Genomic DNA, 27831 nt, shown 5'->3' on the forward strand with positions numbered 1-27831 from the left:
GGCAGAGGAGGAGGAGGAGGCGGCGGCAGGACCAGGCTGGGACCGGTCCTGCCACCTCCGCGGGCCCAGGTTTCTGCTGTGCAGAGCAAGTTGGCAATGTACTAGCTGCACCCTTTTCTGAAAATGTCTTGATCTGACCATTCCTTAGTTACATCCACGTTAACACATGTCTTAGTGACACATGCCATAGTTATAGCCTCTTTGGAATATTGCCATGTGTTCTATATGGGGCTATCTTTGAAAAGTGCTCAGAAACTTCAGTTGGCCAACAGAGGTGCAGCCAGATTGTTAGTTATATTTAACATGCAGCTCCTTTGTTGCAACAGCTTTACTGGCTACCAATCTGTTTGGGAGCACATTTATAATCTATGAAACCCTATATGGATTCGATCCAGTCTATGTGAATGGCCAAGTGTTCCTACATCAATCTGCCTGGGCTCACTTAGCTGTGGAGGAAGCGCTTCATAAATAAAATAAAAATAAAGGTTAATAATCTAGGTTTCAACATTGCAAACATCTTCAAAAGCACATTTGGAGGAGATGTGGGAGATGACTTTCTCAGTGATTACGCCCCCAGCTTTGGAACTACCATATATACTTGACAATAAGACGACCTCATGTATAAGTTGAGATCAAGTTTTGGAGGCAAAATTATGGATTTTGATATGACCCTTGGATAAGTCAAGGGTAAAACTTAGGTGCATGTATCAAAAGATCTAAATGATGAAGCAAAGGAAAACAATGCCAAAGAACCTGCAAAATTATGGCAGGCATAACTGTTTTAACTCATACTAAAGGCTGGATGGAAGAGAGAGTAGAGGGAAGTCAGTGCTTCTAGGACAGATTGCACTCTTGCCTTATACCAGGGGATCGTTCCCTTTTTAATAAGAGTTAATGTATAATATTTACATTTGACCCATGGATAAGTCGACCTGGGATTTTTGGGTCAATTTTTTGACTAAAATTTCTAGACTTATACATTAATATATACAGTACCTCCTTAGGAACTCCAGAATGGTTACCTCCTTGCTATCCTTTCATTGTCAAGTGAACTTTTTTCCTGCTCCAACAGGTTTATGAACTGACTGCAAGAACTTTTAGTAGGATATTGTTTCGCTGATTTTTATCTTTTCATATTTTAATGTGTTTATTCAAAATGGTTTTAATTCTATAGATAGTTTAATTTCATTTTAATAATAACAGTTTATATGTTTTTGCTTATGTGTTGTATGTGCTTTTATTGGTATTGGTTTTAATTTATGTTAGTTGCCTTGAGCTCTAGTTCTGGCATAAAGTCAAGATATAAATTAATAACAACAACATCTTCTTGTTCAGTTAGAATGGATGTTTTTCAGTTTATACAGCCTGGGGATGTGAACAGGAAGCCTATCTTGTGTACATCTGACCCTTGCCCTTCCTGGGTCTTCAGTCTTCCTTGTGCTGGCCAAGTGAGCAAGGATAGTGGTCAATGCATATTTGTAACTATACATACTTCCATTGTGCATAAAAAAGCTGAAAAAAAGTCTCATTGGAGCCCACTCTGCTGCATAAATTCTACAGTCTCCAATACTCCATTCTTGTACTAGAACATCTGATACTACAATCGCCCCTCCTAATGCACAGATCTGAGATCTGTGCCCTTGAATAGGCATGGAGGGTGACCTCCGCTATTTGCAATAGCGTGCATGGTCATACCCGTGGGTGAGTTCCATTCAAGTCTTGGGGCTTGAATAAGCGCGAGCCTCTGTTTTCGGGGGGGGGGGGGGGGGTCCGGAACGGATCCTCACAAAAATGGAGGGTCAACTGCATTTTAGCTCCAGGAGTTTCTGGATGAGATAATGTATCTACATCCATTTCAATCTGGCTTCAGGCCTCACTATTGGCCAGAACTGCTTTGGTGAATAATCTGCAACAAGAGCTAAAGGAGGAATGTATTTTCAGTCTGTTATTTTCTTGATAGCTTCTGACACCACAACAATGGTATATTTCTAAGGCTTTCTGTATTGGATGGGACCTTGAGGCACTATTTTATGGTAACTTGGGTACTTCCTTGAAAGGCAAATTTTACCAGGTTCTGGGAGACTCCTGCTTGACACTATGGCTGTTGGGCTCAGAATTCCTTACTATTCACTGCATACATAAAACCACTGGGAGAGGTACCCTGAAGATTTGAGATTTAATACCCACAGTATGCTGATGGCACTTGACTGTGACTTGCCTTTCCATCTAACTCAAATGAAACTGTTCTCATTCTATATCAGTGTGTCAGCAATGGACTGGATGATGGTGAATAAACTGAAGTTTAAAACAAGACAGAGGGATTTCTGATTACATGAAAGTCAGACCAAGAATAAGTATGCATTTTGTACTAGATGGGGTTCCACTCTTATGAAAAAATCAGGTTTTCAATATATATGAACATCTTGGTTGAGAGGTGAGTCTAGAATGTAGGATTACTGTAACACATTCTAGGTCAGGCTGCCTTTGAAAAGTGTTTAAGAACGTCACCTGCTCAGGGAAACATACAACCTCCATATACTGGCTTCTAGGAACAAAGATGGCTTCTGGGAACAACTTAAAGTGCTGCTTTTGACTTATACAGCCCCGTAAGACTTGAGATCAGACAATCTGAATCAACCTTTTCTGCACTATGAGCCTTTGTATGAGAGGAGGCCCATCTCTTGATACTGCCACCCTCAATGGCATGTTTGATAAAGATCTGTAAGAGGGCTTTTTCAATAGTCACTGACAGGCTTTGTCCCCCATATTCATTGACTTTTTGATCCACAGATTCAAGCATCCATGGCTTGAAAAAATATATATATATTCTCCAGAACAAACCTTGATTTTGCCATTTTATATAAGGGGCACCATTTTACTATGCCATTGTATTGAATGGGACTTGAGCATCCACAGATTTTGTGATCCACGGGAGGTCCTTTGAAGGTTCAGTTTAATAAAAAAGAAAGAAGGCAATCTCTTGAATATGTAAGAATATTTATGAGATTAATGCAAAACTGGAGCCAATTCTACCATGTTGCCATATTTTATATAGCCATATATCATATGTCAATATTTCTGTGCTGCAGTATGTCAGAAAGCAGATTTTATGCAGACCACAAATTCTGTCTGCCAGCCTGTGTTTTATCAAAGCTGAACAAAAGGAATGGGTAAAAATAAACTTTGAATTCAGGAAAGACACTATGCTATGTTTTACTTTCTCTTAATTTGTTCTAGATGGAGACTCTAGAGTGAAAAGTGAAACAAATTCATCTCCCAGAGCACTAGTTGTGACCCTGCAGACTGCTTTCAGGGAGAAATGTGAGAAAATCATTCCATTAATAGTTCAATTAAAATTTACAAAATGTGCACTTTCTGAACCTAAATGCTAGTGTGCTGTCAAAACCCATATGCTCTGCAGTTCACAAGCCCCCTCCAAATGATGAGTACATTTCCTGAAACATACATAAAAACTGAAGGCCTTTTTAAAAAATGCTAATTCATTGACAAATTATTTAAAAGTGCAAAAACTGAAAGAAACTACACAAAAAGGTGCCCTTGTGATAAAAATGAATGTGCAGAAGGATAAAGAAATCATGACACAATGTTAATGCTTGATGATCAGTGGACACATGTGAAGGAGAAGAAAATGTAGAAGTTCGAATTTGGTCTTGATTTTTTTAAGTTTGAGATGGCAGTGAAACATCCATGCAGAAGTATCAGAAAAGACATTTGCAGATAATGGGACTGGATGGCAGGGAAGAATTCTGACACTGAGATAATGAACAAAGCCTTTTTATAAATACTTAAAACACTCATAAAAAGAGACTTCCAGGAATGCTTAGGCTGCAAGATCTTCTTCAGAGCTTTTACTAGCACCAGTAAAACCCTTCCTATAACTCTAAAATCAGATTAACCATGCATCACTCCTAGTAGCAAAAGGAGTTGGACAATGTCTAGTCTTATTAAAACAGTCATTGGCTTAAAAACATTCAACAACAACCCTGCTATTTAAACTCAAATGCAATGTCAGCTTCAAGCTTTCTGAAACATTCTCTCACTTTTTTGTACTAGTCTGTGGAGATTCAAATTTGGAAAAGAAGAATTACATCAGACTAACTGATTTAGACAGAAGTCCCTTTTCCTGGAAAACAATGAGGTAAGGCCAATTCTTCTAACAATGTTTAGTGCTATACTGTCCTCACCTTGCCAATGAATGCTTATTTTACATAAACTGTAAACTAAGGTCTGTGCATCAACTGTGCTCATTCCTGGGCATGTCTGATCTGGCCATGGTGACATGTGTCTCATTTAGATTACTAGACTAGACTAGACTCTGTATAGTAATACAGAGATTACTAGATTACTATACTAGACCCTTTGAAGAGTGTTCAGAAACTTCAAGTGGTACAAAGAGCTGCAGCCAGAGTATCAATTGGAGTGGGTTACAGGGACCATACAGTTCCTGTACTTCAACAACTCTGTTGGCTGCTAATCTGTTTTAGGGCACAATTCAAAGTTCAGTTTATGAACGAAAAGGTTTAAAGGGCTTGAGTTCCAGCTATCTGATAATCTGTATCTCACTATGTGAACCTGCCCAGGTTCTAAGATTTTCAGGAGAGGCTGTTCTTTCAATCCTACCACCTTAACGGGTATGGCTACATGGGCCATGAGATAGTCCTCCAGTAATGGCTCTGGAACTCCCTTCCAGGGAGGTCATCTTCTTGCTGCCCTTCCATCAGCAGGCAAAGAGTTTTATATTCTGACAGGCTTTTAAAACTGAAGTTTTTTTTAAAGCTTTTCTAAAAAATAAAAGAAAGGGTTTTTAAGAAGGTGTTGATGATGATATGCTTGAATAGACTTTTAAAGCTTCTTCATTGTTTCACATAAAAATGTATAACACAATTCATATGTTCCTATCATGAAAAGTGTTAAAGGTTTGGACTGATAACACAGTTGCTTTTTAACTGTAGTGTTGCACCATTACCCACAATACAATTCATTGTCTCTCTATCTTGATCTTAAATATATGATTATTCAATTCCCTATCAATGCATCACTTGACATTTACAAATTTAGGCCTTAAAATCCTTAGAGTAAGCATTCTCCAGGCCAAAATGTTAACAATGCTAAACTTGTGCTCATGAATATATCCTGCTTAAGAAATTTTCTTGCCAGGAAAAAAAATGTTTAGAAAAAACCCATAGGCATGCCCCACCCCAGAGGGAGTCAAAATTAACATCACATGCCCTACAACACAGTCTGCTGTAACAAAACAGGAGGAATTTGCCGTACTTTAGTATAATATGCTGTACCGAAAGTTTCTAAATAGAATGTCAAATCCCCTCTGCAGCTTCAAACACCTTGCATGTTTAGCCATTCAGCATGCCTTTTAATAAAACTGAATGTGCCTTGAATGTTAGGGGACTGTAGATATATTGAGTGTTCACTGTAAGCAGTTTATAACAAAACAGAACTTTTACAGGATAGTAAGTCTCCTCAACAGGTTTCTTCCTCAACGAATCAGAAGTACAATCTTATCTCTTAATTTGCATATTTTTGAACAGAAATGTTCTCCTCCTGAACAGCAAATTTCTTTGATATATGTCTCAGCCAAGTGAGTTTATCTACAGTACCATCAAGAGGTTAGGTCTCTTCAATCATAATCAGTAAGTCTTAGGTGTTTAACTAACCATGAACAAAAGCACAATATATGAGAACATTTTTACTGCTGTTGCCAGACTTTTGACATTGGGGCTAATCAAGATGCACCTTTGGTCTGCAGAAAATGCACCTGTTGAAATCTTGTTTCAAGATGGACTCCTATTAAATTTGCTCAGTGATCCATCTAAATCCATTTCAAATGATACCTCAGAAGAAGAAGAAGGACATGATAGACTGCATCCACACTACAGAAATAATCCAGTTTGGAACCATTTTAACTTCCATGGCTCAATGCTATGAAAGTCTGGGAATTGCAGTTTGTTGTGGAACAGAGCTGTGTGTGAGTATTTAGCCATGGCAGTCAAAGTAGTGTCAAACTGGATTACTTCTCAGTCTGGATGCATCTATAGAAACATTTAGGTGAGAGCTTATTTGATACATACCTACACACTGAGAGGGCAACAGCTGAGAGATGGCACAAGGGAGCTTAATCAGTACATCCCCAGACCATCAATGAATGTTCAGATCGGGGTGGGGCTGCACGCCACTGTTGTCTAACAACTGTTTCACATCTACAGAAAATATGCTGCATAAATAGGACCTTGATATCTCTCTGTGTAACATCCAACAAAATACTTACACTGGCCTAGTCCTTGGTGAATCACCAAGAAAATTCCAACCATAATTCCATAATAAGATATCTTGGAGATGGAATACAAATCTAAACATGAAATTTATGTTCCAGAAGAATACTAAGGGCACATACAAACAGGCCAAAATAAAGCTGCTTCGGGTCACTTTGGAGGTATGCTGTTTAAATGAGGCATGAATCCTAAGAGGCAAAGCCATGCTCCAGTCCTAAGAATTGGAGCGCAGCTTTGGTGCAGCTTCTGGCCTCTTAGGATGCATGCATCATTTAAACAGCATACCTTCAAAGTGACCCGAGGCAGCTTTATTTTGGCCTGTATGTAAGACTTGGAAGGGCAGCTATGAAAGAACTAGGCAAGATCCTAAAGTGCAAAGACATAACACTAAATACTAAAATTAGGATTGTTCAAACCATTGTATTTCTCATCATCATGTATGGATGTGAGAGCTGGAAAGTTAAAAAAAAAGGAGAGAGAAAGAAAGTCAATCATTTGAGATGATGCTGAAGAGTAGTGCTGAGGATACCCTCAATGGCCAAAAGACAAAAAGATGGATCTTAGAACAGAACAAACCCAGACTCTCCCTGGAAGTCAGGATGACTAAACTGAGGTTGTCATACTTTGGCTATACCATGAGAAAGAAAGATTCATTAGAAAAGGCAATGGAAGAGTTGAAGGCAGCAGAAAGAGAAGAAGACCGCATGCCAGATGGATAGACTTAATTGAGGAGACCATGGGTCTGAGCCTGCAGGACCTGAGCAGAGAGGTATATGAGAAGGGGTACTGGAGATGTCTCTTCCACAGGGTTGCCATGAGTTGAGGTCAACTCAAGGGCAGCTAACAACAACAACATACCTTATACACATAGCCTGAAATTAATTTTATACAATATTTTACAAATACTTTTGTGCATGAAACAAAGTTTGTATATAGTGAACCATCAAAAATGTCACTAATTCAGCCACCCATGAGTAAAGTTTTGGATTTTGGAGCATTTTGGATTTTTGGATAAGGAATGCTTAAACTGTATATATAATTCAACCTTCTTTTTACTACAGCATTTTAATTATCATCAAAATAATAACAGAAGCATTGACAACAACAAAACACCCTATAAGCTGTGGCTTTCACATGGCAACTGCCCAAAAATCAGCAAAGAAGAGGATGGGAAGCCAACAAACAGCAGCCAAATACTTCCAGAGCTTTTCAAATACACATACACTTTCAGCAAATAGTAAAATTGAAATAGTGGTTGAGTCATGCAGACGTCCTTGGAATAGAAAGGCATTCTAGAACACATATGGCCATGACTGAGGTCTTGTCTCTTTTACCAGCATACTGAACAGGAATGAAATGTATAGGAATAAAATGTTCTTAAGATAACCCAAAACTAGGTCTGGACTTGGAATCTAAAGGCAAACAACAGGCCAATGAAGATCAAACATTGCCAAAGTTACATATTTTATCTGGCCAACTCCAGACAAAATTCTGACAGTGACATTTTGGATCATACGTATTAAGTTTTGGGATACTGTTCAAAGACAATCCCACAGTGAGAGGGGCATTCATAGAGCAAATCATTCATTGGAATGAGTGTTTTAAAATATTTTATACCACAATACATTCTTTTTAGGAGTTCAGGGTGATATACAAACAAAAGAAATAACAAAAGGCAGCATAATAAAATTTATAATTAAAAAATTTGTGTTTCACGTCAGTTTGGAATTAACTATTTCTATTTTAATTAAAAAACATTATTTTAACCAAGATTATTTTAATGTAGGACAATAAAAACACTTTAAAAAAAGCTTTAATTTGCAAATTAGAGATATTACTTGAAAGTAAATCCTGTTGTATTCAATGGGGCTTAACCCAAGAAAGGATACATAGGACTGTGCTGCTGAATTCTAAAATAGCCTATGTTTGACATACATAAGAGACTGTATGCCTTCCTACATTCCATCATAATCTCTAAAACCAACCTTTTCTACATTACTACAGGCTTCATCCTACAGAATCCTGGATTTTGTAGTCTGGAGGGTACTATGATTCTCTGCTAGACTTGCAGTGCTCCTCAAAGTAGAGGTCCCTGGATCAAGCTATTGGCTGCCATTTCCTAGAGAATTTCCAGGAAAGAAAGGAATAGTTGTCGTCAATGGGCATAAATATGGTACCGGTCTCTGGCACATTGGGGGAAAAACGCTGCAGGTCCCCCACATCAAATAGCCTGAGAAACACTGTGCTAGAGAATTTTAATGTTACAGAACAGGTAAGTGCAATATGGCAGTGCATCTCACACTATGAGATGTGAGCCTAAAAATCAACTTCCCACTAACGCCAGAAACTTACCTATTAAATATGCCAATTAGATTAGATTCCCAGACAGAGAAAGAATTTAGACGAGTACTTTTAGATGTAGTGACAGCAGTTAGAATGATTAATGCTAAGAAATGGAAAGATCAACAAAACCCATATATAGAAGAATGGATCCTAAAACTGATGGATATGTCAGAGATGGGCAATCTAACTATCTATCTCAGTAACAAGTCAACACACTTCTATGAAAATTAATGGTAAAATATATCTATTCTATGGGGAACAATGGGGAAATAATAGGAAAAGAGACATTTAAGGCAGGAGAAATAATACATATATCACTACTGAGGGGTACTGGATAGAATATAAGTATGTAAAGGAATGAGGAAAGATTAATATAGGATACTGACTATACAACAATGGGTACATGTTAAAATGTATACATAAATATATATAATGTGGCGATGAACGTGGACATACATATATTATCAAAGTAACTACTTACTTAAATACATTAGGGCTGGTAACAGAAAAGACGACTAGAAATATTGACAATACAAACCAGGGGTAGGCAACCTTTTTGAGCCGGGGGCCGGGTTGCTGTCCCTCAGGCAACTGGGGGGGCCGAACCCAAAAAATAAATAATTAAAATTTTTTTTTAAAAAAAATTAAATAAATAAATAAACCGGGACAAATGTAGGACAAAATTTTCAAATGGAGGACACTTTTTTATAAAAAATGGAGGACACGCTAAAAAATTTGCTGATTTTTTAAAAAAATGTTAATATAAATGCATGTTTCGGAGGCTTCTATAGACAATTGCCCCCCTTGCCCCGCCGCTTGCCCCCCTTGCCTGCTGCTTGCCCCCCCTTGCCTGCTGCTTGCCCCCCCTTGCCCGCCTCCTCCTGATACGCCAAAGGCCCCACACCCTCATGCAAGAGGCCAAAGGCTCCGGCGGCAATCGGCAGCAGGACTGGGCGGAGGCTGGTCCCAAGGCCTTGTCGGGCCGCATTCGGCCCACGGGCCACAGGTTGCCTACCCCTGATACAAACTATAACAAAGTATAACTCCAGTGTTGGAAACTAAGAAGTCAAATGAGGATGAGGAATGAGTGTAAGGATGTTTGTATAAAGGAAAAATAAGAAAGAAATTATGCAATATTATTTAGATAAGGTAATTAAGGAATGAATGGAAGACAATTATTCAAGAAGTTGTTTGATATATACGTGTGTGTGTGTGTGTATGAATGATCTGATAGAGGACGTCCGTGTGAATGTAATATGTTTGAGCTGTGCTTTGTTTTAATTCATGTATGTGAAAGTCAATAAAATTATTTTTTGAAAAACCCCAAGTGATGTGAGTGACTGGAATTGCCTCACCCAAGTGCCAGGGATGAGTATTTGTGTTCATTCACTACCTTTTTCTTTCTTTCTTGGAAACTCTCTAAGGACCACCAGCCAATGGCCTGGAGACTAGGACTGGTCTATGGACTGCCACTGCACTAGAGATTCCCAGCAGAGAATTCTAAGTACCTCAACCAAACTACAGCTCCCAGGGATCCACAGGATGGAGCAATGTCAGTTAAAATGCTACTGAACAGTTGTATGCATAGTCGGTAGATCAACATAATCCAAAAAGTATATACACCACACATGCTTGCTCCAGAAGTTGTGTAGAACTGCTCTTATCATCCCATGCTCATTCCCGTGCAATTACTTCACCTTAACTGCAAGGAAGAAGCTGGTAGCATGAGCGTTCATACAGTTCCGTCTACTTCCATTTCAATTCAACTGCAACTCTACAAAAACTCATGCTCTAAGTTCTTTTTTCATTTAGTCTCAGAGATCCTACAAGTTTCCTTTGCTCAGATTTTCCAGACTAACATGGCTATGTCTTTGAATTCCACCTTAACTGATCCACCTACTTTTCTGAGCCACTTCAGCCCATTTTCCCGCTTGCATCAAGTACCCTAGATTCACCCTCCAGATATTTCAATTGCTGTCCCAAACGCCCGCTTTCCCGAGCTGGTGTCTTTTGTGTGAGTTGGACTACAACTCCCATCATTCTTATTGGTAATGCTGGGTGTGTAGTGGTGATGGGAGGTGTAGCACATCCAGAAGAGACCATGTTAGGATACATCCCTGGGAGTACATCTGCCTAATTTTTAACTGGCCCACCTACTTTTCTGAGCCACACAACCCATTATCCTCCTCACATCAAGTACCCTAGAATCACTCTCCAGATATTTCAACTGCCGGCGCACACATCAGCCTTCCCAAGCTAGTGTCTTCCAGGTGAGTTGGACTACAAGCCCCATCATCCCCATTAGTCATGCTGGCTGGATGTGGACGATGGGAGCTGTGGTCTAGCACATTCAGAGAAGACTAGGAAAAGCTTACAGACACATCCCTGGGAGTACACCTACCTACTGAACTCAATGGCATTTTTCAAGCAGCCGTGTTTCAGACTGCGGTGTTAGCATCCCCACAGCTCCCTTGTTCTGCTGGTTGATGTCATTTTATTCCCTTTTTAAAGCATTTCCTGCGGCCTCATTAAGCTTTACCATTATTCTCTGCAACCCTGGAGTTCAGAAGCATTTCAAAGCTTAGGTAAAACCTTAGTCCTTACTATTTTTGATCCTGATTTTCAATGGTCATTCCAGCATTGCCCTCTACTGTCAAGAGGGCACTTTCATTTTATGTCCCTCACTTTAGCCTATGACCACAGGAATAATTCAGCAGCAACAACAAAAGTTCTCTGATCTGGCACAGCCAGGCTCAAGTGAAAGGATCCTTGGATTTTTTAAAAAAGAAAAAAATTGTAAACAACAACCATCTTTATTTACACACCAGAAGACAATCTGTCTGAGCCGGGAAATGAAATAGCCGGCTCTCAACCCCACAGGAGCCTCCAAACCATGGATGATCAGCTTCATTTTCTTCTTTGAAGCCATTCTAATATAACAAGTATGCGTTGTACACATGTAAAAGAAAAACAGAAAACACCTCATGCAATGTACCATTTCCATTCAGAAAGAGAAAAACTACACATGGTGCCTTTTGTCACAGACATGCACACAAAACCGTTCCCACAGACAGTCTGACTTTTCCCTCCCCATAACATCCAGGAAAGAGTCCTGTCAGAAGTGGATACCTGGCCAGTGTGACCAGAGTCCCTTCTTTTGCAGGATATGTCCTACATTTCAACCTTTTGTCCAGGAGCATTTTCAAAAGGCCCCCCATTCTGAGCATGAATTTCTAAGTAGCATAGATTTATATTTCTATGGGTATTTTTTAACCTTTTCTTTAGTCATGTCCTCCATTTTACAGTGCCTTTTCTTCCTCTGCAGTGAGGACAGGGTGACCAGATATCCTACCTTTCCAGAACATGTCCAGGAGGGATTTCAATAGGTCCTCCATTTTGAGCATGACGAAGAAGTATGAATGTCTATTTCTAATAATATTTGTAGCTTTTTTATTTGGCCATGTCTTCCTTTTCCCTAGAATGTCCTACATTTGCAGTGCTTTGTCCTCTTTCACAGTGAAGACATCTGGCCATCCTATGCCTGGTTTGCCTGTCCAACATGGCACAACAGCGAGACAGGCAAGTCTTAAGAGTAATGGGAGGGCACCATTGGGTTCTTCAGCCTGTGAAGGCACTCTGGACATGCTCAGAGGCCCCGTCCCCTCTGCCTTATCTCTTTGTTATAACAAAGGAAACTTAATGGCAGTGGAATGTGTCATTTTGCCTCCCCTTCCAAGTGCTCTGTTGCCACATGGGCGAGTGACCAGGCCTCCTCCTTTTCCAGGACCTATCCTACATTTCAACCTTCTGTCCAGGAGGAATTTCAAAAGGTCCTCCATTTTGAGGACAAATTGGTATTTATGTTAGTATTTTTGGCTTTTCTTTGGTGCTGTCCTCTGTTTTTCTGGAATGGCCTCCATTTTGTGGTGCCTGGTCCTCCTTTGCAGTGAAGGTATCTGGTCATCCCTGACTCAGGGGTGACCCTGCTGCCCTCCTCCAGCCCCTGAGCCAGGAAGAGAAGGCAGCCCAGTTGGAAGCCACAGCAAAGCTAGTCCAGGCTAACCAGGGTGACCAGATGTCCTCTAACCACCAAGGAGGACAAGGCAGCGCAAAATGGAGGACAGTCCAGAAAAATGAAGGACAGGACCCAGTAAAAGCTTTTAAAAAACCCCACTCCTATAAATATAAATTCATGCTTCTCAAAATGGAGGACTTTTGAGGGTTTCTCCTGGGCAAAAGGAGGCTTCACCGTCTGGTCCCCCAGTCCTCACAGCAAAGGAGGACAAAGCACCACCAAATGTAGGGCATGCCAAGAAAAAGGAAGGGCATGACCAAATAAAAGCTAAAAACCACTCCTAGAAATCGAAATCCATGCTTCTTAGCCTTGCTCAAAATGGAAGACCTTTTAGAATTCCTCCTGGGCAGAACGAGGCTGAAATGTAGGACAGGTCCAAGCACTGAACATGTCTGGTTCCCCTGAACATGAAGAAATAATAGCTAAAGCCGCTCCTATCAATATAAACCCACGCTTCTTAGCCCTGCTCAAAATGGAGGACCTTTTGGAAGGCACAAATGGGAGGACAGGTCCAGGCACGTCTGGTCCCCCTGGACATGCCCACAGAAAAGCTAAAAGCACTCCTGTCTATCTAGAAACCTATGCTTCTCAGCCCTGCTCAAAATGGAGGACCTTTGGGGGCAATCCCTCCTGGGGACCCCGGGGCTCTCCCTCTCCCCAGCCCCGCACCTTGAGGCTGGCCTGGGCTCCCTTGCGCTGCCAGGCGGGGGGTGGGCTCCTGCCGCCCCTTCCTCCTCTGCCTCCTGCCTGGCCCTCCTCCTCCTCTTCCTCCTCCTCCTCTTCTTCTTCTTCCTCCTCCTCCTCTTCCTCCTCCTCCTCCTCCAAGGCTGCCGCTGAGCCTTCCCGCCGAGGAGGCCTCCAGGAGTGGTCCGCCTTGGCCAAGGGCCGGCCTCCGGCTTCCAAGCAAGAAGGCGCCGCCTGCTGCTGCTGCTGCTGCTGCTGCTGCTGCCCGGCTGAGTGGCTCAAGCGCCGGCTGCTGCCCAGGCTGGAGCGCTTGGCCAGGCGCCTGCCTTGCATGGCCGCGCCCCAGCAGAAGGGAAAGGGATGCTGGGGAGAAGGGAAGGGAAGGGAAGGGAAGGAGGCTGAGTGAGGAGGAGCTCAAGGCGAGGCTGAGGGGCTGAGGAGGAGGAGAGGAGGAAGGCCGGCCAAGGGGCAGCCTCCCCACTTGGCTGCCTCCTCGAGGGCGCTGCTGGGCGGAAGGAGGGAGCCCAGGCAAGGGCTTGGGCCAGCTTTCCCTGGCGCCTTGCTCGCTGCTCCTTCCCCGCACAGGCAGGCAGCTCAAAACCCGGACTGGACTCCTCTCCCAAAGCCAAACACGCCTTGGCCTTGGCCAACAAGCTGAGGAGCCTGGCCTCGGGGGGGGGGGGAGGAGAAGGAGGAAGCAGGGTTTTGCCAAGGTTTCCTTGGCACAAATATAGGATCAGGAAGGAGAACATCCCATGTGAAAGGGATCTAGGAGTCCAAGTAGGCCACCAGTTGAACGTGAGTCCACAGGGCAATGCGGCAGCTAACAAGGCCAATGCAATTCTGGGCTACATCAATAGAAGCATAGAGTCTAGAAGTACTAGTGCCACTCTATTCTGCCTTGGTCAGGCCCCACCTGGAATACTGTGTCCAGTTCTGGGCACCACAATTCAAAAAGGATGTGGAGAAACTGGAGCGTGTCCAAAGGGGGCGGCCAAAATGGTGAAGGGCCTGGAAGCCATGCCCTATGAGGAACAACTTAAGGATCTGGGGATGTTTAGCCTGGAGAAAAGAAGGTTAAGAGGTGATATGATAGCCCTGTTTAAATACTTGAAGGGATGTCATATTGAGGAGGGACTAAGCTTGTTTTCTGCTGCTCCAGAGACTAGGACCCGGAGCAATGGATGCAAGCTCCAGGAAAAGAGATTCCACCTCAACATTCAGAGGAATGTCCTGACAATAAGGGCTGTTCGACAGTGGAACACATTCCCTCAGAGACTGGTGGAGTCTTCTTTAAACAGAGGCTGGATGGACATCTGTCAGGGATGCTTTGATTGAGATTTCCTGCATGGCAGAATGGGGTTGGACTGAATGGCCCTTGCGGTCTCTTCCAACTCTATGATTCTATGTTTCCTTCAGGTGTCCAGCAGCAGCAAGTGCCCACAGGAGCCTGAAGGGAAAAGGAATTGAAGCATGCCTGGGCCTCATTCTCACTAATTTAGTAGTTTATTTATTTATTTCATTTTTATCCTGCCTTTCTCCCAAGTTAAGACCCAAGGGTGGCTCACTATATATAGACCTTCTGTCTAGGAGGAATTTAAACTGGTATGTTTTACATTTTGTATACTAATTTTTTTTTACTGTTTTAATTAGATTATTTTAATTGTTTTTTAAATGGTTGTTTTAATGTGTTTATATATATAAGGGATACCATTTTGCTATGCCATTGACTTTAATGGGACTAGAGCATCGATGGATTTTGTTATCCACAGGGGGTTCTGGAACCAAACCGAGTGAATAACAAGGACAAATCTCTTTGCAATCCAAGTTGGCAGTGGAGCATGGTTCACACCATATTTGCCAGATCACATTTTCTTGCTGTAAAATAAAATAAAATAACCCACTTGTGGTTCATGTTGAGGAATGAGTTGATTCAATTGAAACCATTTCCTGGTGGAGGGGGGCTCTTAAAACAATCCACTTTTAATTCACTTTGGCAAATGAATTGGTTCAATTTGAAGTGTTTTCAGTGGGATTCCCCCCCCCCCCCGTCCATCAATGCAATGACATTTATGTATGTATTTCCGTACGAGGGTTGGAGGGTGGACAGACACAGGTTGTTAATTTCCGCTTCATCACCTGGTGACCTCTTATCACATCATAGTAAATCTCATTCACACTGACACTGCATCTCATTCACACTGACACTGAATCAATTTGTGAATTCAATTCTTCAAATCGATTCCAATCCGCATCTGGTTCACACTTGCACAGAATCAAATTATCCAAAAAGATGCAGAAAAAAATCAGCATCAAAAAGATGCGGGTTAAATGGGTTTAGCACATGACCCCCTCTCAGGGTCCAGGGGCATTTAAACTGCTTCAAACTGATTTCAAAGTGGTTTAAAACATAGTGGTAATGAGGCCTCTGAAAGGGGGGATTTAAAACAAACAAACAAAACACCTAAAGGACACCTGAAAGGAAACCTTGGCAGCCCAGTGATTCCCTCAAGTCAAGGCTCAGGTTTTATACACACACATCCCTCCTTTATCAATAAAGGTATAGCGTCTCTGATGAGGGGAGTACTGGTAATAGTGCCACTCTGTTCTAGTTTGGTCAGGCGCCTCACCTGGAATATTGTGTCCAGTTCTGGGCACTACAGTTCAAAAAGGATGTTGATAAGCTGGACCATTTTGGTCACCCTCCAGAGGAGGGTGACCAAAATGATGAAGGGTCTGGAAGCAGGGAGCTAGGTATTTTTAGCCTGGAGAAGAAGCGGTTAAGGGGTGATATGATAGCCCTAAAGTCTATGAAAGCTCATGCTGTCAATTTCTTTCAGTTAGTTGCAAAGGTGCTACAAGATCTCTCTACTGCATACTGATTCTACATACTTATATGGCTATACCATTGAATAATAGGCCTGTTTACATATTTGAAGGATGAGTAAATTTGTTTCGTACTACTACAGAGAATAGGACCTCAGAGTGTGATGGTGTCTCCTTTGGAGGCTTTTAAGCAGAGGTTGAATGGCCATCTGTCAGAGGTGTTTTGTGAGTTCCTGCATGGCAGGGGTTGGACTGGATGGCCCTTGTGGTCTCTTCCAACTCTACCATTCTATGATTCTAACATACGAAGGGCAGGCTTGGACATAAAAGAAGGCGGAGTGAAGATATGAGGAAGGAATAGTAACATTCTAAGATATGCATAAGAAACCACACAGACAACACTAGCAGAAGACATCACAGACCTGGAACAACTACTAAAGAAGGTCAAGGAGGAAAGCAAAGGCAGGCTTACTGCTGAACATAAAGAAAACAAAAATAATGACTACATATGATGTACACAGATTCAGCCTAGACAATGAGGAAATTGAAATAGTAAAAGAGTTTTACTATTACTAAAAGAGGTCCTGTACTTGGGATCAGTGAAAAAATCAGGAGACTAGGAATGGGGAGGGCAGCTATGAAAGAACTACTGTACAAAGATTGAAGAATAAAAACATGTAAGTTTAAGTGGTTAAGAGCAAGAACAATGTCTCCCTAAAGTGAATGGAGCTGGAAACCAAAGCAATAAAATTGCAGCCATTTTATGCAATGATATGACTGCATCTGAGGAAATAGACCAAGTCAATGAAAGCTTATCTTAAAGTTCTTTTTGCACAGTCTCAAAGATTCTACAAGATCGATTTTCATGCTGATATTTTCCAGACTAAAATGTCTATGTCTCTCAATTGCTGTGGAAGGCAAGGGAGGGTGGACAAACACACCAAACAATGAATTGGCAGAAAAAAGGTCACAACTTTATTGAATACAGCAAGCAAATGCGTGAAGAGGGTTGGCCTGAAAGCATAAGGTCTGGATCTGTCATCCACCAACCCGTATTGGTCGATGAACCGAAATGCCTGGTCAAGGCCAGGCCTCGGGATGACAGAGGGGGAACTGGCTCAAAGTGCCAGGAGCCGGTTATGCTCATTTGTGCATCTTTGCCCCTTGTCACCAGGGACGCTGATTCGATGCCGCCCCTGCATTGTTGACATCGTTAAACGATCAGCACCCCTGGGTCCCATGGGACTCCCGATCCAGTGCTCCACAGCACCAGAAACCACGCCCAACAGATCCAAGACCTATGCTGCCGCCCCCAAAAAGTTGTGACAGCAAAGCGCCACCCTTGCAAGGGAGGGAGAGAGGGAGCCGGCAGTCAAAATGGTGTTGAGCGCCGGCCGGCACGGCCTCAATAACCCTCTCAGCCAATCATTGGCCAGGAGGCATGGACAGCCCGTCTCCTGGCCAATCCTGCTGCGACAGCCTCCCACAAACCACCAATCCCTGGGAGTTGTAGTCTGAGAAGTGGCCCTGGCTGGAACAAATGGGTGACTTCCGCTCCCAGGGGCCGCTGAAAGTTGGAGTCCCGAAAGCGCCCGGCCAGTGGAGGCATGACGCCTGAGCGTGGCCACTCCCAGGCATGCTGGGAGTCAAACCCAGTGGGCCAAGCCTCACAGAGTATAGCGAAAGCCTGCGAGCCGCCTCCTGGTCCCAGAGCCCAGCGGTCAAAGGTCAGGCCATCGCAGCATGAGTGGGGACCACCCTGTGCTGGCCTCAGCAACTGGGCCAGCCCGAGGAGTTGGGTGGCCCCATTTATAAACAGCTAGGTAGTGCTGTGGCTTTTTTGAGTCAATCCAGCACAGAGATCACAATCCATATTAGTATATTATTTTAGTATTTTAGAATTTTATAATGTGTTTTATCATTCATTTTTATTGTATATGTTCTGATGCACTGCCCTTTGGTGGAAAGAGTGATATAAATAAATGTTGTTGTTGTTATTGTTGTTGTTAAGCCCTGAGGAGGCCGGTCAACTACAGAGTCTCTTTGAGGTCTCTCATTCATGGGTCACCATCACTTGAAGCTGACTTAAAGCCTCATAATCTATCAAGATACAGTATCTGTTAGTCTGCTATAGTAAGAAACAATCAAGACTCCTCTGAGACTATGAACTTTTAAATTAACTACAGATGGTATTTCTATGGATGCATGAAATGTAGTCCAACATTCCAAGTATATTTTTGCAAAACAAGCACAACTGTAGATAGATCAGTGAGAAACGAAATATAGGGCTGAAACACAGCCACAGAGTGGCATCTTGAAGCCACCCCTTCCGAAAGCACATTGGGAATGTGTCAAACATGCCATGACCCCAATCCACCCTGAACCTAGCCCAAATAAAAGCAGAAAACCTGTTACAGACTGCCAAAATAAAGCTGCTTTGAATCTCTTTGGAGGTATGCTATTTAAATGATGCATGGGTCCTACAAGTCCGGAGGTTGCGCCAAAGCCACACTCCATTCCTAAGCACTGGAGTGCAGCTTTGGAGCAGCTTCCAGATTCTTAGGATGCATGCATCATTTAAACGGCATACCTCCAAAGATACCCGAACCAGCTTTATTTTGGCAGTCTGTAACAGGCCTCAGTTTCTATTTGGTCCAGGAAAAAGTTGCTTTTGGTGGCTCCACCACAGCCTGAAGGTGGCTTCAGGGGTTTTGGTGATGGAGCATCTTGAAGCCACCCATGTCTGGGCAGCTGGCCAGCTTCCAAGCAGATTCTTGGCATGTTGGGAGCATGTGGCATGTAAACTCAGCACTCCCAAGACACACAGAATGCGGCTTTAATGGGCAATCTGTTTTGGCATTTCTAGTAGACCATGGCTGATTTGAAGCAGCATGAATATTTCAGTTTTTTAAACCTAAGGTAAATTTGCACAATACTGAAAAAATCACAGTAAAACCAACAATTGGTTCAAAAACGAGCAGAGAAACAGCCCCCGGCTTACTGTTTTTTCCAGACAGAATGAATATGAGGAGAGAGAAGGGAAATCAAGGAGAAAAGAAAAAGCAAAAATGGAAGATAAGAAGCACAAACATGTATGCCAAACAGATTCATGATTTTGAAATATTAAACTTTTTTTTCATAGTCTTCTCCAGCTTGGTCAAGAATATAATATAATCTGGGATCAAATATTGTTCAGGAGTAAAATTTAATGCCACATTAGAGACAATAGTATGTTTAAAGATAAAATGAATCAAAACCATCACTCCATTTTGAGTCCAAATTTGATTTGTAATGTAAAATGAAGAAAAGACTGCTGGCTCAGAGACACAGCCTGATAAAAAGGTGCAATGCTGGCAATGGTTATTGAAGGCATATTCTCCCCACTCCAAAGCTTGCTTCCATGTGCTTGCACTCCAGCTCTATAGCACCAAAACAAAAGCTTTGGGAACAACCATACAGATGTCTCCTTTGTTGTTGGTCCTTCACCCTTCAGCCCTTTGGGAACTCAGCAGTGAATGCAAACAGCGAGGAAACTTGTTTTACAAAGCCTTAGGACCTCATTCCATTTGGGAATCAGTGACCTGCAAATCAAAATGAGTTTAAGATTGTGAGCACGATTGTTCTTTTTCCCTGATCACAGCAGCTCTTTCATCTGTCTGGACTGGCAGCTTATCCATCAGACCAACCAAGTATATTTGTTTCCAAATGTTCCCATTTTGACAAATACTCTCATAAACAAAAATGAGCTATTACTGTAACAGACAACCTCACGAAATTGTTGGCAACATTGGGCTGGATCACTTCAAATGTCTGGGGTCAAATCTCTAACAGTGTATAAGGCCCGGTACACAAATCTCTAACAGTGTATAAGGTCCGCGTGGCGGCGGCGGTTTTAGGGTTTGGGAGCATGCAGCAACCCCACGCTCCCTAGCCCTAATACGTACAGATGGAGACTGTCATGATGCCTCTGCCATACAGCGACCAGATGTCACTGGCAGTAAGTGGCATCATGGTGACACCCCTTCCTGCTTGCGACACCAGAAGCTGTTCTAGGTTTGGTTGCTGCAGCAATGCTGCGCAGTAAAGAGGGTCAGCATTTCGCTGCTGGTGTGTACCGTCCCTAAAATAACTGAGAGCCCTTGAGCAAACCTTTTGGCCTATATGTAAAACCAGGGATGTGCATTAAAAATTTGAAATGCAGTATCTTGTCATGACAGTACCCATGGCCACAAACTGAAGTCACAGATTCCCCCTCCCCTGAAAGCAACGCAGGCAGCTGTGGTGACCTATAACAAGCCAATTCATCTCCACCAGGAGCAATTCTATATAGCTTAATTTGTTTTAATTGGTCATTTGAGATGAAAAACATTTCTAAACAGTCCATTTAAACTGGATTCCACACAACCCGATCACAACTTGTCTACATGATACAGAGCCAAATCCCTGATTCATGTTTGGACTGTCTTCATAAGGGAAGGCTAGTTCTCCACCAAATCTGCCCTATCCCTGGCTAAATCGGTTTTAACAAATTTACTTTTTCCTCTGGAGCACCACCATGCTCTACAGGAAATAATATCTGCCCAGATGTCTGGCTATTTGCAGAATTTATTTGCTGCTGTATACAGCGGACCCTTGTTATACGCTGGAAGATCCCTCGTGTATAACAAAATCTGTGGATGCTCAAGTCCCATTAAATATAATGACATAGCAAAATGATGTCCCTTATAAAAAATGGAAAATCAAGGTTTGATATATGAAGTTTATACTTTTTTTGAACATTTTCAAACCGTGGATGCTTGAGTCAGTGTATAAAAAATCCGTGTATACAAAGGGCCAACTGTGTATCACAAGACAGCCAGCATAATATAGTGGAGACCAGGGTTCAAATTTCTCCTCAGTTTTTAAAATCTACTAAGTGATCTTGAACAAGTTATACGCTCCCAGCCTCAGAGAAAAGCAAAGGCAACCCCCTGTGAAAAAATCTTGGTAAGAAAACCCTCTGATAAGTTTGTCTTTGGGGTCGCCATGAGTTGGAAATGACTTGAAGGCATACAGCAACTATATATCACAAGATCTTAGGCCATCTTCCATGTCCTCGTGCAATGTATAACTCTCACTGGTGGGACATAGCGTGGGACCCTCTCCAGCAGTTCTTAGTCTTCATGTGGGTGTATCAAGATCCCAGGTTGCCTTAAGCTTTTAATATCATCACCTCTACCTTGAAAGAATCATGTTGGCAGTAAGTGCAGTTCCATTCATCATGTGATGCCATATGGTTTCTATAAGATGTTTCTTTCACCAATCTACTTGTATTGCTCTAATTGTAGCAATTGTATCTTCAAGGGTAGCCCCACAAAGAGAAAATTGCAATAGTCTAATATTGTATGTTCTACTCTGGCCATGTTATCGTTGCCCAGGAAAGGCTGTAGCTCTGGATTGAAGGTAGCCTGGGGGCATTATGAACCATAAAGTCCATGTAGGCCTCTACTTGTAGAGATTAATCCAGGAGAGCTACCAAGCTATATATCTGCTGTTTCAGGGAGAATGCAGCTCCATCTAGCAAAGGTCTTTTATACACTTCCTAGATTTGGGAACTGCCAATCCACAGAGCCTCCATTTTACTGGATTCAGCTTCAGTTTATTGGCATTTTTCTAGTCTATTAGAGGCCCTAGTCTACCATCTGGACACTCCCAACTATCTCAGAGCTATGTTGCCAGCATGCTGATGGCACCTCATCCCAAATGCCTAATGACCTCACACAGCAGCTACATATATAGATATTGAACAGCATGAAGTTTACAATGAAACCCTGTGTCACCCTCCAGGTTAATAGCCATGGGGCTGAACAGGATTACCTCAGTGCCATTCTCTGGAATCTGCTCTGTAAGTAGGAGCAGAACCACCATAATACAATGCCTCAGAGTTAGTTCAGTAAGGCCTTATACACACAGGCCAAAATAAAGTTGACTCGAAGCAGCTTTATTTTGGCTTATCTGTATCAGGCCTAAGATACCATTGTAATGAAAGCCAATGTGAAATCCAGGAGGATCAACAGGGCATCAGTCCTCTGTTTTTCACCAGGAGTAGGTTGCCCTATTCCCACCATCTGTCAGTGCAATTCAGCTGGAGTATATCATGTTGGTCCACCATGTCCACCTTGTTCCCATAAGAATGTTTGGTATAGAGGTTTTTCCAGTGTTTGATGGATTCAAATTGATTTTATTGTCTTATTAGGACAGGAAAGGCACAGGCTAAAAAACAATTCTGAAATCGCAGAACAATCTATTCTAATTGGGCAGCATAATTATTACATTTTCCATAAAAAGCTTAATGTTCTACCTAGGATTAAAATTTTGGAATCTTCTAAAAACATGGAAGTATGTAACACCTTATAACTCTTCCAGATTAATATAGAGGAGGATGGTTTGTCATGAAAATAGCACGTTGGGATTTGCTAGGTTCTGCTGATTTTTATTGTTTCTGTATCCATTCATTCTGTTGGATCCGCACTAACGCTCTTCGAAAGTATTTTTAAAATATGGATGTAATTCTGTATGTACTTGTAAAGTGTGAAGATTTCCCCCCTCCCTTCCCTAATCCCTCCTCTTTTATAGCACTCCAGTGCAAAATTGCCATTTCACTGAGCCACTGACACACTATAACTCCATTTAAAAAATTAACAAAAGAGAAAGAACTAAAGAGCCCCTTTCTGTTGTTGTTCCAATTAAGTCTCAGAATTAAAAAATATAAAGCCACTTGAGGTGGAGAAAAAATTGCTGCTAGTGCTGGAAATTGTCAGGAAACACTTCAGGAGAACAGAAATGTAATTTGGATATTTTTTTTAAAAAAATCTTGAGAACTACTGCAACTAATAATAATAATAATAATAATAATAATAATAATTTATATCCTGCTTCTCCCTATGGAGAGCACAACCTCCAGCAACATGTGCCTCATCTGGAGGACCCCAATGTTACCTGTAACATGTTACCCTTGCAAAAAAAAAAAAAGTATCTCCTCCCACAATAATATAATAATATGTAAATTTATTTTGCCGGTGTGTGATGCATATTTATTAAATAATCTAAAGCATTACTTAAAGGAAATCATTTGGAGTGATTCAGGACCATTATTGTATTTTTAAGTTTGTATTTTAATGTCACACATTCTTTTTTTAACTATATAAATAAGCAGCTTAATATTTTTACAAAATTCTAAGCTCTGAATTTTCTGCCACAAAAGGTCCTTTTCCAGGGAACATACCCATTGCAGGGATATCTTTGTTTCAGTTAAAAGGCTAATTCACCACTTTTGTGCTACAGGCAGCCATCTGAACAGGAAATACTGGGTGGTCACTGCATTTATACTGCAGAATAAATGCTATTTGATATTGCTTTAACTTCCAGGGCTGAATGCTATAGAATTTTAGGATGTGTAGTTTTGAGAGCAATGGAGCCTTCTCTGTCAGAGAGCACTGATGCCACAACAAACAACAAATCCCAGGATTCCATAGGATGGAGCCATGGCAATTAAAGCCAAGTCAAATGGCATTAATTCTGCAGTGTGGCAGCAGCTTGTGTTACCCAAAAAGGAATGAATCCAAAGCTTTTGCTACAAGTCCATGACATCTTTTCTTTCAGACCATTCCTCCTACCGGCAGAATGCAGTCTGTAAACATGTGTAGCTCTGTTAAAAAGCCAGCCTCTCATTGGCGGAACTACTCCAGGCCTCCACTAAGCTACACATCTGAGCTGTCAGTTACTTTTACAGTGTGCACTAGATTTTGGCGCCACAGCTGGGAGTGGGTTTTTTGTTCCATAACAGCTCCTCCCCCCAAAAAAAGAGAGACAAAATGGGAGTGCAGAGAGGAAAGAAAGGCATCCGCTTGGAGACTGAACAGTGTTGACAAGAGATGCTGAGCTTTCGCGCATATATTCAGAGTAATACAGAGTGTTGTGCCTACATTCTCTGTGGTGCAAATGCATAATAAGCGAGGTTTACTGGTGTATAGTCAGTGTAGTGTAGGGATTTGAGTGTCAGACTGCAGCTCTGGAGACCATGGTTCAAGTCCCAGCTGGGCATGAAACCCATTGGGTGACCTTGGGCAAGCCACATGCCAAGAAAACCCCACAAAAACCCCAGGGTTGCCATAACTAAGAAATTACTTGAAAGCACACAACAACCATGACACCAAGTTATATAATGGTGCATTTACACTGTAGAAATAATGCAGCTTGGCCCCACTTCAACTGCCATGGCTTCATCCTACACAGAATCTGGGCATTTGAAGTTTTGTGAGGCACCAACATTCTTTGGCAGAGAAGGCCAAAGACCTTGTAAAACTACAGATCTTAGAATTCCATAGGATGGAGCTACAGCACTTAAAGTGGTGTCAAACTGCATTCTTTCTAAATTGTAGATGCATCCTAGGTCACATATGGAAACTGACAACATTTAACACAATCATATTGATTTTCAGCATTTGTTTCTTTTTCTTTTTTGAAGTTTCATTTAGTTGTCGGTGATCAAAATATGAATGTCCTGTGCATGATTGATTAGATGTAAGTCCCACTGAGGTCAGTGGGACTTATTTCTTAGTGGGCAGCTTAGCAGGCTGCAAGACCAGTTTGGGAACAAGCTTTAAGCAGGGTGTTGAAGGCAATGGCAAATATCCTCTGGATAAATCTTTCCCAGAAACCCCCATTTGTATTTCCTTTCTATTTCCCCTCAGTTTTGCAAAAATAAAATAAAAATGTTTGTATTGCCCTTTTAAGATACAGGGGAAATTATTGTGAATGAGTCCATATTCTCATGGGGGAAGTGTAATGCATTTCTTAACACTGGTAACTTCTTTTTTAGGCCTATTCCTATTGGTTTATATATTTTAAAATGTATAAAGCTATCCAGTGTTCATAGCTAGCTAACAGTCCAAGTGATACACAAAAGTGCAAACGTTGATATAAAAACACCCTGATTTGAATGGAGATCCTGCTAGAAGAACAAGCAAAGGCCTCACACATTCAGTCCATTCTATCTCTGTTGTATTTCATATTTATTTATTTATTGAAAAACTATGGTTAAAACAATGCATATTTAAAACATAATTACTAATATAATATTTTTTAAAATAAAATGCAGCACATCACACACACTACTGTTACATACATTTTTTTTTTAAAAAAAAAGATGGACCAATTTACTCTTCCTCTTATGTTAATGTTTTGCTGTCTCTAAAAGTGCATTGTTTTAATTTTCAAAAGCTTTATGGAGGATGTTCTCTGAGGAAAAGAGGAAGCATCTGCGTAAGTAGATTTAAGTTTACAAAAGTTTATGCTACCAACTTCTTTCCCTCTCTTTCAAAGGTGCTACACTATCCCTCAACACTCAGGACAGTGTATTAATGTTTTAAATAAGGAGTACCCCATAGTTGTTGTTTACAAAGGTCTGGGTTCCAAGTTACTATCACCAGGAGCTGGACCAGTATAATTGTGCCCATTTTAAAAAATTCATGACCCATCGAAATTAGGCAAGCCATGTCAAACGCTTATTTTGAATGTCTGCTGAAGACTTTTCTGTACGTGCCTGTCAATGTCACTGATCTCTAATTCATTTTGGCTTTTTCTTTTTTTGTTTTTGCTGTTAGTGGTTTATATTGTTTGCATTTTGTATTTTAGATTGGATACATGTTTTGATATCATTTAGCCAAATATCTATACAGTAGGTAAGTGTGAATATGTGTCTGTTACAACAACAACAAAATGAAGGCTGTGTGTGTGTGTGTGTGTGTGTGTGTGTGAGAGAGAGAGAGAGAGGGAAGAATCATGTGGGACAAGTACTGTTTTGCTTTTCATTTTAATATGTTCATAAGTAGCAGTTCATAAGTAGGACATGGGGGCCTAATCCATGTATGGTGCACTGAGCCCCCAAAATCCTTTCAATGCCCCTGGAAGTCTGGTCAGGGACTACTCAAAGGCAGTTAACAACAAACAAAAACCCCTTGAAAAATTTATGGTGGATTCCATCTCTTTTTGCATGTATCTGTGTCTGCTCTGTTCTAAGTTCAGCATAGGGATGGGGCTGTTTCATGGATCTGGAAAGTCTCACAGGAATGGTACATCTACCAGAGTTGAAAATTAGTGTGTGAAGGAAAATCACCAATTATGTGGGAGGAGATAGGTCATGCTCTTCTTTTTATTCTGGCTGTGTAAACAGGTAAAAAATACAATTACTAAAAGTGTTGATTGTAATCTAGATCAGTTTAACAGACAACCCATCACTTTGATTGGTTTGAAAGACACAATTCCCACAGGGATTTTGCACATTTATTCCACTATGAAGGCTCGTGGTTTTCCAGCTGGCATTTATTCATTTTGGAACACTGGCATTTCACTGGCGCACATCCACAAAGCTGTAACTTTTGAATACAGCAGATTCTTTATTGTGATTCACAGAGAGTGGCTTTCTGGTTGCCTTTTAATCTCAGCCTGGTCATGGAGATTAGTTGATTTGTGAGTGCCAACTCGCTAAGTACAGCTGCTCTGGTAAACTCAAGAATTATTTGTAACAATGACTTCATACAGCACTCTTAATTTGGCTTCCCCTAAAAAAAAGAAGTGGTTTGGCCAGTGTTATAATTTCATTGGCTGTGCCATTTGATTGTGTTTTAATATTATCCTCCATTTGGGTAGATTGAAGTTGGGCATTTTCCCCTTTTAACTGGCTCTCATCTGGGAAATTATTCCATATGGCACAGATTGCTACATCATATTTCTTCATGCTAGTAGTTTTCCTGCACAGTTTCAATGCTTCATGCCACAGTGAAACTGTTATAACAGGGGAAAGGTTCATTATAGTCCATATGTGTTACCTGCATGCAACATATTTTCCCTTTTGAATGATTACTGTAAACTAGATGATTGCTAACAGAATGTATAGGCTGGTTCCATTGAAAGGCATTGCCTTTTGCATTTGTAAAGAAACCTTAATATGCAGCAGTGCGATGTGCAGAAATCTTAATATTAGCAGGAGTTGTTGTCTTCAGATTTCTGTGAATTGAACTATCACTGTCATTTGCATTGAAGCCAAACTTGACCAAACCTGGTCTTAAATTTGACAAAAGAGTGTTAGGAGTCAGTGTGATGTAGTAGTTTGAATGCTGACTACTACTCTGGAGACTAGGTTCACATCTCAGCCATGAAACCCACTGGATGACCTTGGGCAAGTCACATGCTCTCAGCCTCAGGTGAAGGCAGAGGCTAATATCCTCTGAAATTTTTTTGCCAAGAAAGACCCATGATAGATTTGCCTTAGAGTCATCATAAATTGGATCAGCAATGGATTTAGGCCTATGGGGAAATAAAGAACTGTTCCTTCAAGGAAGTGTGTGGATTCTTTACTCATGCTGGGCTCAACTTTAGGACGTTGAGGTCTAAAACAGCACCTTGAACTGGAGCTGGAAATCAACTGGTAATGCACAAATCAGTTACAAAATTTATGTAATATGCATGAGAAACCCAAACCTGTTAACAGTCAATCAGCCATGTTCTAAACCAGTTGTGATTTTTGCACATTTTTAAAGACAACCCTGCATACAG

The 27831-nt window shown here is 41.5% G+C and overlaps 1 protein-coding gene across 2 annotated transcripts in view; it reads right to left on the bottom strand.

Annotated features, from left to right (window-relative positions):
• Positions 1-14170, bottom strand: part of ZNF704 (zinc finger protein 704) — an 89273-nt gene extending 75103 nt beyond the window's left edge. The window contains exon 1 of one of the 2 annotated variants that reach the window (XM_042464224.1): positions 13396-14170. In XM_042464224.1, the coding sequence (XP_042320158.1) occupies positions 13396-13743 (348 nt within the window). In that variant the 5' untranslated portion in view covers positions 13744-14170. The remainder of the gene's footprint in view (positions 1-13395) is intronic. The other variant, XM_042464223.1, reaches the window with a different exon arrangement.
• Positions 14171-27831: the final 13661 nt, after the last annotated feature.

The sequence above is a fragment of the Sceloporus undulatus genome, chromosome 4, assembly GCF_019175285.1.
Source record: "Sceloporus undulatus isolate JIND9_A2432 ecotype Alabama chromosome 4, SceUnd_v1.1, whole genome shotgun sequence".
In the NCBI taxonomy this organism is placed as follows: domain Eukaryota; kingdom Metazoa; phylum Chordata; class Lepidosauria; order Squamata; family Phrynosomatidae; genus Sceloporus; species Sceloporus undulatus.